The sequence below is a fragment of the Schistocerca serialis genome, chromosome 5 (genome assembly GCF_023864345.2).
Source record: "Schistocerca serialis cubense isolate TAMUIC-IGC-003099 chromosome 5, iqSchSeri2.2, whole genome shotgun sequence".
In the NCBI taxonomy this organism is placed as follows: Eukaryota; Metazoa; Arthropoda; class Insecta; order Orthoptera; family Acrididae; genus Schistocerca; species Schistocerca serialis.
Window position 1 is genome coordinate 242,285,348 of NC_064642.1, and position 13,863 is coordinate 242,299,210.

Sequence of the window (13,863 nt, forward strand, 5' to 3'; positions counted from 1 at the left end):
TTTCTATTTGCAAAATCACATTATCTGAACCACTTAATTACTCATAATCCCACACCCCATTTTCAAACATAAATTTTTAAGAGGTGTGTGTGGGGGGGGGGGGGGACTCTGTCTTGTGTTACGAAATAGTCTTGAACACTCAAAACATTAAAATTCAGAACATACTTGTCCTGTTATCATCTGCAATAATGAACAAGTTTTCACTTAAACTGTAACCATATAAGATACAGTATGGCACAAGTAGTGCAAGGAGATGGGTCCACCCTCTGATGGAGAAGGCACACGTAAGTGAAATATATTCAATACAAACATAGGACAGGAGAATTTTCTCTCTTCTGTACAGATACAAGGGTGTAGCTTTGTTGAAGTTGTCATAGAAGAACGCTCATAGACTTCTAACCAGTCAAGCACCAAGCAGAAAACCAATGCCTTACCCTGCTGTTTTGAATATGTAAGGCTAACAGAACAAAAATTTGTTGATTAGGACAACTGTACAGCGAGGGAAAATATTTACAATGTCCTAGTTATCCTCTGTGTGTATAGCCTTGAAATCATGGGGCTTATTTAAAATTTAAGCTCAAAACTGAATGTGGTGTATGTGTCTAGATTTACTCTGGTGAATTTAAAACTCCCTGGACATTCATAACAGTGGGATCCACCCCTACCCCTATCTGCTCTAAACCACAGATAAAACCTTTGTAACTATTGATTCTAAGTCTATTATATTCTGCATTTGCCCACATCATGAGCTGCCTGCTTAATTTGTCAGTGAACTACTTGAAAACTGACGTTTGCTTATAGAACAGGTATATTAACTGAGGACACCAACTCAGTCATGCCAGTCACTGCAAGACAACAGCTCAACTTCTGTACAAGTAGTTCCAAGCAAAGAGATTTTACTTGATTTGCGAAATATTCATATCATGCAGTTTTAAACACATAATAATGATACAGAGGAACTAGAAACAATCATTAATGGTCACACATTAAACAAAATTAGACGTGAAAAATTTATTGGTGTTCAAGTAAATTATAAACTAAAGTGGAAGAAAATGTACTGACAAGAATTGTAAGAAATTTGCTAAAGTTTGGTTACGCAATAAATTACACAAATCTAAAGATCATGAATCAAACTGAATATTTGAGTCATTATAATTATGAATAACTTAACCTTTAACTACTATGGATGATCTCTCAGGCTACTACATTTTTTTGTCTTTTGATATTTCACGTTCCCCAGCAAGATGAAGTAGACTCTTCTGCATACCATCCTATTGGATGACAGGCTACAAATGCCAGAAATATGGCATTGTTGTTTGCAATTTGTTTATTTTGGACCTTGAGAGGTCTCACAGGTGTACCATAGTGTTTGCGAGTTGTGTTTTTGTTGAATTTTACCATTTCTCCTTGGTGAGGAAAGCTAGACCTTCAATGCAATGTTGTCTTTGCAAGACGGATGTGGGCATTCAAGAATATCTCAGTGAATTCTCAGATGAAGGCTCTGTTGACAGTAATGATGACCCTGACTTTGATTCAGAGAAAGAAACTGAAAGTCATGAAGATGTGATGGATGATGTCAATGGAGAAGCATACTTCTTTGCTAAGAACAGAAAGAAAAAAATGGAGAAAACAGAAGCCGCTAATGTAAGAACAAGGCAACTAAACATTGTCTTACAGCTACCTGAACTGCAACAGATTCTTAAAAGTCTTGTAGAAAACTTTCTATTTTGGAGATATGATCCTAGCCTTTTGTTTTCCTTATTTGAAGTGGAAAACAAGGTATCCTCGTCAATAGTGTGGCACTTTGATTAGGTTTGAGAATTGTAGGAGGGTCTGTGTGCAATGCAAGAAGGCTGAAAGCAATTAGAATTTGATTCATGGCCTTGGAAGAATACATAAGGTAATTACTATCTTCTTGATTTTTAAAATAAAAATTTGGCAAAATTTCTCCCTAGATAGAATAATGGGGTAGAATAATTGCTCTAATGCTAAAATGATGAGTAGTAAACTCAGAGCTGATTCCAAATACAGTTTGTCATAACTGAAATGTGTTTTCCTACAGTTATGTAGTGAATCTGTAATACTGTCTTCCTGACGATAATCTGTGAGTGGTTAGAGAGGTAACTATCTGCTGTTATTTTAGTAATACATAAAGTAAAAATAAAATTGCAAATTCTGCTGTGTTTTAGTTTTCAAACTGTTTTAAATTCTGCATTGCTGCGCAGTGTAGGATCCTTACCAGATAGGACTAACAGAGTATATCGAAAAAGTTCAAAGAAGGGTAGCACATTTTGTATTATCACAAAATATGGGAGAAAGTGTCACTGAAATGATACAGGATTTGGACTGGACATCATTAAAAGAAAGGCGTTTTTTGTTGCAATGGAATCTTCTCACAAAACTCCAATCATCAACTTTCTCCTCCAAATGTGAAAATATTTTGTTGACACTGACCTACATAGGGAGAAATGATCACCATGATAAAATAAGGGAAATCAGAGCTTGTACAGAAAGATATAGGTGTTCATTTTTTCTGCACGCTATACTAGATTGGAATAATAGAGAATTGTGAAGGTGGTTCGATGAACCTTCTGCCAGGCACTTAAATGTGATTTGCACAGTATCCATGTAGATGTAGCTGTAGATGTTTAAAAAATGCAAATTTCCATAAAGTCTGTTTTCAAGACGTGTAACGAACAACAGGAAGTCATGAAAATATATATTCATCAAAACAGGGGTTTTATACAAAAAATAAAATAAAAAGGCAGTCTGAGAGACCTCTCCATAGTAATTGTGTTCCTGTCAACATCCGTAGTAGCTGAGGGTTAAGTTGATCACATAGAAATGTAACAGGAAAAGCTACCTAAAGACTGCAATTTATTGGCAGAATACTTAGAGGATGTAACAGGTTTACTAAATAGACTGCCTACACTACTCTTGTCTGCCCTCTTCTGGAGTACTGTTTCACACAGTGAGATCCATATCAGATAGGATTGATGGAGGGCATTGAAAAAGTTCAAAGAAGGGCAGCTAGTTTTGAATTATCATGAAATAGGGGAGAGAGTGCCACAGATATGATATGTGAGTTTGTGTGGCAATCACTAAACAAAGGTGTTTTATGTTGCAGCAGGATCTTTTCATGAAGTTTCAGTCACCAACTTTCTCCTCTGAATGTGAAAATATTTTGTTGGTGCCCACCTACATAGGGAGAAATGATAATTGTAATAAAATAAAAGAAATTAGAGCTTTCACAGAAAAATTTAAGTATTCATTTTTCCCTCATGCTGTTCAAGAGAGGAACAGTAGAGAAATAGCTTGAAGGTGGTTCGGTGAACACTCTACCAGGCACTTAATTGTGGATTACAGAGCAGTCATGTAGATGTATATGCTGTCTCCCTACATAGGGAGAAATGATAATTGTAATAAAATAAAAGAAATTAGAGCTTTCACAGAAAAATTTAAGTATTCATTTTTCCCTCATGCTGTTCAAGAGAGGAACAGTAGAGAAATAGCTTGAAGGTGGTTCGGTGAACACTCTACCAGGCACTTAATTGTGGATTACAGAGCAGTCATGTAGATGCATATGCAGATGAAGTCAATCAAAGAACTAAGTACAGTGTACTTTTCTTTCCAAATTATCTGAACTAGGTAGCAGTGAAAGAGATACCTGGGATAGTATTGTCAGTTCTCTCAGTCAGTGCCTCCCCCACTTCTTTACCTGCCAATGAGAAGTCTTTCATTGAGTCCACAACTAAGTGCACACTGTTGAGTCAGTGTCAGCAAGCCATGGCTGCTACACATATAGCATCATAATAAGCAACAACTACTGGGTCCTATTGTTGACATAATTTACATGGCGACTGTCCATAATTTAGTTTGCCACCAGCCTGGCTTTGTCACCGAATTGCTTTTGATCATTTGCATATGTGTTCACTATATGGAAGTGTTGTTTGTTTGCTGAGAGAGCTTTGATTTTCATTGCATATTTCTAGTCTTGTTTATGACTAAAAGTGGCTGTTATAAGACACATGGGATTAAATGAACAGTATCATCTGCAATACATACGAATTTTTTCGTGACATTGAAGACAATCTCAGAAGAAATAAAATTTTGTTGGCACTACAGGCAGGAACACTGAGGACCTGTGGTGTTTCACCCTGAACAGTGCAGAGAATAACATGTGCAGAAGCACAGGGGAAGGAAATCTGAATTCGAGATACATGGTTCATTCTCCAAGAAAGGATATTAGCAGAGGAAGAGTTGTCAGTGATTTGTACAATTTCTAATCAGAGATCGTTTGTCGTAATGTAATTAAATTTCACAGTCATGCTTCATATTTCATATAACAAAAAGTGACAGATGTCTTATGCAACAAGACTGGTTTCACAGGGGGCTACCACTCAACTGGCAATATTTTAAAATGTTTGGGATTTTGATACAGAAAATGCAGCGAAGGAAGATGCATTCTGATGTAGATACCATACTGTAGCAATAGACCCACTTCTACAAGAAAAATACACTACACTACATCAAGAAAGAAAATATTCCTTGCCCTATTATTCATCTTGCTGAGATCTGACAATCAAAATAGTGCCAGGAAGCACATCTAAAGACAAACGTGGCTTGAAAGTGCTGACTGGGAAAGGCAACAGACATTTTTTATGTCATATAGCATCAGCAGAAAATGGATTCATTAAATATACAAACTGATATTTATGTTCAGCAAATCTAGTGATTGTCATTAGGAAATGAGTAGAAATGTGGTGAACATTGCTTCTTTTTAATTTTTTATTACATGATTTAGAGGAGAGTTGTGTCATCATCATGTATAATGACAGTGATGTTTCAAAGAATGAGTAAAAAAGTCATAATTCAAACACAATGAAGGGAGAAATTGTGCAGTAGCTAGAAGAGAAAAATATTTCATGTTAGAGCTACTGTACTCACTCACAGGCATTGGAGGAAGTCAGGTGACATAAGCACCTTTACAGTCAATTTGAACTTGACTAAATATCATCCATAATGGCAAAAAGGTTTTAAGGCTTCTCCCTTAACAATGCCAATACAACCCAATAGAAAATAAGAAAATGTGCAAGTAGATGACTTTCTTAGTTCTCCAGAAGATGATAATTAAGAAACAGTAACTTAGATTAACTGCTATGTTTTTTTTTTCTTCTCTTGACTCAAACTTGTGAACACAATTTCCTCTCACCACTGCCTTTCATGTCAGCTTCCTCTTTTCCTCTCATTATACCAACAATTTTTCAAAATGCCTGTGCTGACATATTTGTTCATTTTATTTCCAGGGAGCAGGGGTTAAATGTAACATGCATATCTCATGAACACTTAAATGTCAATATAATGAAAAATGAAACTGATTTGTGCATTGACAAAAGAATAATAACAGTGTATTTTGCTACAATATGATTCATAATTCATGCAAAAATACATCTGAACGGGCCTCCATTTTACAGCAGTGCCTTAAACAGATTTGTCGATACATCATTCTGCAGCCATAATTGTTTGAAACAACTCATTATCTGCTTTTGACTGTAAAATCTTTATTTCAGATTGCTGTTTGGTCAAACACTTAACTTCCAAGCAAGCACTTTATAATGTGTTGGGCATGGCAATTGGCCATCGGCCATCTCATAGCCATGCCAGATAGCACCGTTGATATTATTGTTGGATGACAAAGTTTATTGAGTTTATTTCAACATGGATCTTCTGAGAGCTGAGGTCTACCAGTGAGAACATGAGTGTGCAAAGTTTACAGAACAGTTGGAAAAGGGAAAAGGGGGGGAATGACTTCCATACTTGTCCCTCCAGTCACCACTTCCACTGCTCCATAGTATATTTACTTTGTATGCTTTTGATACCAGTTATTTTATAGAAGTATTTCCTGGAACAATGCAACTAGTAATGAAAGTATTTATCATGCCAAAGAATGCAATAAGACTACAGTGTAAAATACATAATGAAACATTTTGAAGATTCCTCATACAGGGCTATTACAAATGATTGAAGTGATTTCATAAATTCACTGTAGCTCCATTCATTGACATATGGTCACGACACACTACAGATGCATAGAAAAACTCATAAAGTTTTGTTCAGCTGAAGCCGCACTTCAGGTTTCTGCCGCCAGAGCACTCGAGAGTGCAGTGAGACAAAATGGCGACAGGAGCCGAGAAAACGTATGTCGTGCTTGAAATGCACTCACATCAGTCAGTCATAACAGTGCAATGACACTTCAGGACGAAATTCAACAAAGATCCACCAACTGCTAACTCCATTCGGCGATGGTATGTGCAGTTTAAAGCTTCTGGATGCCTCTGTAAGGGGAAATCAACGGGTCGGCCTGCAGTGAGCGAAGAAACGGTTGAACGCGTGCGGGCAAGTTTCACGCGTAGCCTGCGGAAGTTGATGAATAAAGCAAGCAGGGAGCTAAACGTACCACAGCCGACGGTTTGGAAAATCTTATGGAAAAGGCTAAAGCAGAAGCCTTACCGTTTACAATTGCTATAAGTCCTGACACCCGAAGACAAAGTCAAACGCTTTGAATTTTCGGCGCGGTTGCAACAGCTCATGGAAGAGGATGCGTTCAGTGCGAAACTTGTTTTCAGTGATGAAGCAACATTTTTTCTTAATGGTGAAGTGAACAGACACAATGTGCGAATCTGGGCGGTAGAAAATCCTCACGCATTCATGCAGCAAATTCGCAATTCACCAAAAGTTAACATGTTTTGTGCAATATCACGGTTTAAAGTTTACGGCCCCTTTTTCTTCTGCGAAAAAAACGTTACAGGACACGTGTATCTGGACATGCTGGAAAATTGGCTCATGCCACAACTGGAGACCGACAGCGCCGACTTCATCTTTCAACAGGATGGTGCTCCACTGCACTTCCATCATGATGTTCGGCATTTCTTAAACAGGAGATTGGAAAACAGATGGATCGGTCATGGTGGAGATCATGATCAGCAATTCATGTCATGGCCTCCACGCTCTCCCGACTTAACCCCATGCGATTTCTTTCTGTGGGGTTATGTGAAAGATTCAGTGTTTAAACCTCCTCTACCAAGAAACGTGCCAGAAATGCGAGCTCGCATCAACGATGCTTTCGAACTCATTGATGGGGACATGCAGCGCCGAGTGTGGGAGGAACTTGATTATCGGCTTGATGTCTGCCGAATCACTAAAGGGGCACATATCGAACATTTGTGAATGCCTAAAAAAACTTTTTGAGTTTTTGTATGTGTGTGCAAAGCATTGTGAAAATATCTCAAATAATAAAGTTATTGTAGAGCTGTGAAATCGCTTCAATCATTTGTAATAACCCTGTAGTATTCCAAGATTTTTTATCAGCACTTTTGAATAATCATGAAAACTACTTTTTAATTAACAGCAACATATAAAATTAAAACATGATCAAAAACAAAGCCCATGACATCTTTTGTTCCACACATAAGATTTAGAAGAATATTACTTGTACTATCTGATAAAAAATGTCTGAACACCTGCTAGTAGGCATTAATATGAGGTTTGTCCACCATCTACCTTTATGATGGCTTGAACTCTGCTGGAGATACTTTCAGTGAGATGTCTGTGGACAAATGGCAGCCATTATTCCTCAAGAGCGAAAATCAGAGAAGGTAGTGATGTTGGACACCAGGATCTGGAGTGAAGTCAATATTCTGACTCATCCCAAAGGTGTCCTATTGGTTTCAGGTCAGGCCACTGGGCAGGCCATGACAGGATGCATTGTAATGCCGTACAAATAGTTATTGACTATGCACTGCCCCTCTACTGTATGCAGTGCACAATGCTGTAAAATGTGTTCACATCCTTCCACATTTAACATTTTCTTAAGCACAATAAGGGGATCGTTCCCTAACCACAAAAAGCAGCCCCAAACACTAACACCGCATTTGCTGTAATTCATTACAGCAAATGTAACAATAAATGATGACAGGAATTTGCAAAAGCCAAATCCTTTTATCTGATTGCTACAGGATGTAGTATGATTCATTACTCCAAACCACTTGTTTCCAGTCTTCCACTCGCCAGTGACGTCACTCTTCACACCACCTCAAGTGACGCTTATCATTGACTACAGAAACTTGTTACTTATGAGAAGTTGCTCGACCATTGTACACATTTTTTTTATAACTCCCTATGCATAGTCATTGTGCTAGGTGGGCTACTTATAGCACTTTGGAGCTCATTTGATTTTTTTTACAACCATCCTCTGAAATGCTTGACAGTCTTTGTCCCAGTACATGAGGCTTCATGTTCTCATTTCACAGTCACATCACCAGCTTGGGCAACTTTAGATGGGTAGAAATGCCCCTGATGGATCTGATTCTCAGATCCATGCACATGATCAAAATCACTGAGCTCTTCTGTTGTTACAACTTCTCTGCTTAAAACACAATACTTCCTGACTCCTTTTACATGGGTGGGTTTGCCTCTTGTGACATCTAGTGGTCAATTCTGCATTACAAAGGTGTGTCAGATACTTTTGATCACATAGTATAGTCTAATAAAACAGTCTTGAACATGGTACCTGCAGGCAAAGCCAAGAAATTGGGACTCTAAGCAGATTAAAAAGTCAATTAAATGCAACAGTTATCAGCCTTTCTTACAACTTACCTATCTAGGCTTGGGAGACTGAAAATCACTGACAGTAGCATAACAGTGCTTGCTGTAGTACTCTGGCATCCATTCTCACAGTATTCAGGCAGCTGTTATGTTTTCCACTGCATCTGTGTCCTAACGTAAGTCTTCTAAGAGGGGCAGAAGCTATGACAGTTGTGAAGGGTTGACCGTCATATTAAGACTATAATCAAACAGTTTCCCGTTCATCCCATAATGTATGACTATGCTCTTGAATTTACACATCCAGTCAGCTCTATTTCCCCATTAGAGTCCTTCATACAAAATGTCTTCAGAGTGTGCTATTCAAAACTTGTTCACTCACTTTTTTTACTAATTTTTCATAACTATCCTTAAACTATTAATAAACTGTGATAAGCATATGTGCATAGGATTACATGAAAAAATGCAGATCAAAGTATAGGAAGATATGTAACTTTACTCTGTACATGAATCTGTTTGTCACATGATATAAGGAAACTATAGTAAAATTCATCAAACGTAGTTGTGTGTTCTAAATTATCCTTAAAACTCCAGAGTGTAGTGATGATTCCAACAGCTGTGCTCAGTTGCATGACACTTCCATCATGAATAAGTTTAGTGGTTGATCATTGAAGTTCAAGTTTGACTAGTAATAATATTCCACTGTATAACATCTGTTTGTAAATTTAAGGATTACATTCAATAACCTTTCGGATTACAGCGTTCATCAGCTTCACTTCAAGAAAACAGCATGGCAAACCTTTATGATAGCTGGCGCTCTGAGTGGAATGGATACTACTACAATGCATATTATGGAAATGGTAATGGATCTAGTACCAGTGGGTATGCACGAAGGAGGTCTGACTATGACACAAATTTCTGAAGTAAGCAATCTGTGGCCACACAAGCATACCAGGATCATCTGTCTGATAGTCCTTAGAAAAGAGAAAAATCTGTGTTGTTCAGTGTTTCAGGAATTACTTATTTCTATAAACTGTAAATAATATATGTAAGTCTGATATTTGGAAATGTGTGTCCACATTCTAATTTCTCTAGTCAGGTGACAAAATGGAGTCCATAGATACTTAACAAGCAACAGGAAACTGTGATAAATTTTATGTGGCCATGCTTAAATCATGACAGCAACTACAGCTGTACAAATAAATGTCGAGGAGGACTACAATTAGCTCAATGTTGTGATAACTGTAAGCAGATCTGATAGTTGCACACACAATTTTATTCATGAATAAGAGGTTTTATCCTCATTACAAATTATATTTATCCAGGCGAATTTCTCCATTATTGTCCTCTGTGAAATGTGTCCCAATAGAGAAGCTGCCTAATCTTTGTTGAAAATCTTGTTTTCAATTTAAGATTTTGTATCTAGTAATCAAACTTAATATATAGTAAATCACTTCCAAGTAATACTCCCTGTAACTTCAATTGTACTGTTTGTCCAGAACAGATATTTATGTTAAGTAACAGGAATGATTCAATGGCTGCAGTCAAAATGCCATATACTTTTAACAGTGCTACATGTTGTGAAAATCAACAAAATGACATAAGTCATGAACGTTTCTGCTCATTTGATAGGAAGCTGTAAGCTGAATGCCAATTGAGAAATATTTTGTTACTGATAGTAGTCAGCTGATAACACTATGGACTGATAGAATGCACAAAAAGATCTGAAATTAATCACTATTTAGGGTCTAGCGTTCTTGAACAAATCCAACCAAAAATCTGTAAAAGTATGATGACTTCCTACAGTGAAATATTTTCTTAACTGATGTATGTTTAAATGGGCCTAGAAACTCTTCATCTGCTGGCTTTATTTATACATAAATTTACAGTGCAGAGTAGAATATTTTAATTCTGAAGAAGCAACTTAAAAATTAAATAAAAGCTATGAGAGGAATAAATATTTTTGTATAATAGACTCAATTGATACACTCAAGAATTCAGCATAGTTTTCAGTAGTAGTAATCGTTCATGACTAGTGTTACATGATTTAAGAGAATAGTTCTTTACATAGGTACAAGGTGCTCTCAAAATTATCACACCAACAAATATGACATAATGTGCTAATAATGTACAAAGCCCTCCACAAGCTTGCCTAAAATTCTTGAAAAGACCATTTGTGAGAGCATTACAGGAAAATGTAAGGTGAGAGACTAACAAAAGAATGGAATTTTAACAAACATACTTGGTAAATCTTACAAAACACCAACCAAAAGTGTCAGTTTCATTAAAAACCTTTTAGCATAAATATTTATTGTGATATTGCAAACAGGTGCAAGCTTTAACTTAGGTTTCTGCTGTAACTAAATTTTCAGAATTACTAGATTTATTTTGTCATAGACATAAATAATTGACTTTCTGTTCATTGAGCACCTGAACTTCCTGTCCATACTGCATAATCAGGCTGAGGGAAAACTCAACATTAAGTTATGATATTGGTACATTACATATACTGTGGTACTTCTACTGACATGTATTTCTCTCCTTTGGAGCATACTAAGCAATGAACATCTTACTTCATTAATATTTTCTTGTAAATATTAGTGGAGTTATGCTCCTTGAGCAAGAAATTTTGTGATATTTGATGTCTAGGTGCTCACCTAGCCTTCGTCAACTGCTGCAAATAAAAATCAGTGCACTGCCATGGAGCTAGACCATCTCCAAATTCCAAATTAATCCATTCACTCTAGGCAAATTTAAAAGGGAAGTAGCAACTGCTACAATAGCACAAAATCTGAGTTAGCCCAGTATTCCCCATGCAGATCTTTTATGCTTGCATATATGAATCATGAATGATTTCTCTTTGCTGTGTTGTAACATGATGTGAGCTAGCACCCTTGAGTATACTGTTTACATATCTTTTTAAATTAAACTGTTCAAGCTTGTCAATAAATGTGCTGAAATGGAGATGATGGTCTTGGCCATTTTCATAGTGTTTTCTCAACCACCTCCCCTTTCCCCCCACTTCCCACTTGTGTACTTTTTCTAATAATAATAACCATGGCAGTTTTATGACCAGTGACTCCACCCATTGCCATCCAGTTTAAATATTTATGCTTCTGGAGGCCTGGTGCCTGGAACAGCCACTACTCTTGCCAGGTGACATGACCATTCCTAATGGAATTTCAATGAAGCTTTGCACATAGGCCAAGAATTTGTAATCACAAAGGATGTTCACTATATTTTGAGTACTATAGGCTCTTCATATGGTGAACTAAACGCCAGCAACTGCATAAATGTGTAAAAGAGAGGGAGAAATAAGCTAAAAAACTAATATCATTCCCTGAAACACTTTTTGCATTTCCAGAAATATTTTGATCATTAATTTCTTAGAATTTGTTCACAAAAAATTACTAATAAATTTATTATTTACATCTGTTTTACAAACAATCTGTACATGTTTGCCACATGAAACAATATTATTGTTACATGTATACATGTGTGTGTGAGTGCATGTGTGTGTGTGTATATTATATATAAATCTGTACAAAGTCAAGTTTAAAATATTTTGTATATACTGTACTTCATTGACCAATAAACAGAGTGAATGTTTAAAAATTGTATCAATTTATTCTCATTTCACATAATGCTCACAATTTCCTCCTACATCCATAAAAAGATACATTAACAATTTTCAGTGGTACATTTCTTTTGTAAGAAATTAGCTTTTAGCTGTATGTAGACTGCCTTCTTATTAATTAATTATAACACTGCAAATGGGAAACAAAAAGATTTTCCACAACTATGCTTTAGCTGGTATCACACTGAAGTACTGGTCATTAGGAGTTGATGGGAAGGAGACTTTTCTGATGTCTTCAGATTTCCGGAATTTTAATGAATGAAAAACACCATCTGTATAAATATTTTTTATTGATGATGAACAGCTTCAATCTGATTAGACTACCATCTTCATATGATGGAACAGTCTTGCTACTACTGTCAAACCACACCTCGTGGCACCAGATCAAAAACAGTCATCATTAACAAATGAAGTAGTGATCCAGACACTGCTCTTCATTCACTATGCCGGTGGAGATAACACTTCCGTGAGATACGTCTTTAATTACCACAATGTTCTGTAAGTGTACTACTAGCGAGACAATAGATAAAGGGAAAGAGGGTAGACACCACAGAAAAAATGGTGTTTGAAATTTATTCATAATTATGAATAAATTTTTTAATATTAACACAGCTGCAAATTGTCACCACCACCATCCCTTCAGACATGCATGCATGCCTGAAGGAACTGACATTGTAAAATAAAAATTGTGTTATCATAAAATTTTCAGTTTTTTAAAGAGTTTATTAATCAGGGGAAAGACAGAAAACAGTTTTGATTTGCTTTTTATCTGATCCTGTTAGATTGCAAAACTGAGCAAGGCATATTTTTAAGAAATGGTGCATAATTAAGTACAATATATAATCATTTATAATTCAAGAAATATTCTTCAGTTGTTCTTCAGTTTGTAGGTAATCAAGTACAAATAAGTGAGCCAGTCTACTTACTGGTCTAACTAGAAAGTATTTGCTTAGTTCTGAAGTGAATTTTTTTGAATGAGTTTTAATGCCTTTGAGGAAATTGTGCACCTGTGTTGTGTAGTAGTTGTGAATGCAACAGTTTGTTTGTTTGTTATTGGCTGTCAGCATCATCAGAAAGGGGTGGAGGCAACAACTCAATATTGGCATTCCAGAAGGCCACATCCTTACCAGTAAAGCTTAAGGGGGAAAGGAATACATAGAATAATATCAGAAGGTAGATAGAATTAGCCATGTGCCCTTTTTGAAGAGAAACTGGTAGTAACTACAAAATAACACACAGTGTTACCAAAAACAAATATGGAGTAAATAGGCACCCAGCCACAAGTTACTGCTAGACGGCCAGGATCTCACTCCTGCAGGTTGCACTTGTGCCATACTATGTGACAATACAGTTTCATTAACAGAGTGACTGAATTATTCATTCAATTGCTGATGATATCTTCTTGTAGCAGTGTAGCTACTGTTTACATTTTGAAGACACAAGAACAGACTTCATAAGCATGTTGTCAGCAAGAGAACTGAACAGCAAACTGTAAACAAAAGTGTCAGAGCCATAGGAAGATCAGGAAAAGTTGGCCTCATGTCACCTGGAAAGCATCGAAACTGCAAGAAACCTAAAACATAACTGAATGATTTTGTCAAGGGTGCTTTAAGATCCTCCATATT

The 13,863-nt window shown here is 36.5% G+C and overlaps 1 protein-coding gene across 1 annotated transcript in view; it reads left to right on the forward strand.

Moving 5' to 3' along the window:
* The window catches only part of LOC126481872 (mucin-2), a 265,151-nt gene extending 252,958 nt beyond the window's left edge, over positions 1-12,193 (forward strand). Inside the window, exon 12 of the mRNA XM_050105831.1 lies at positions 9,362-12,193. Coding sequence (XP_049961788.1) covers positions 9,362-9,523 — 162 coding nt within the window. The 3' untranslated portion in view covers positions 9,524-12,193. The remainder of the gene's footprint in view (positions 1-9,361) is intronic.
* Positions 12,194-13,863: the final 1,670 nt, after the last annotated feature.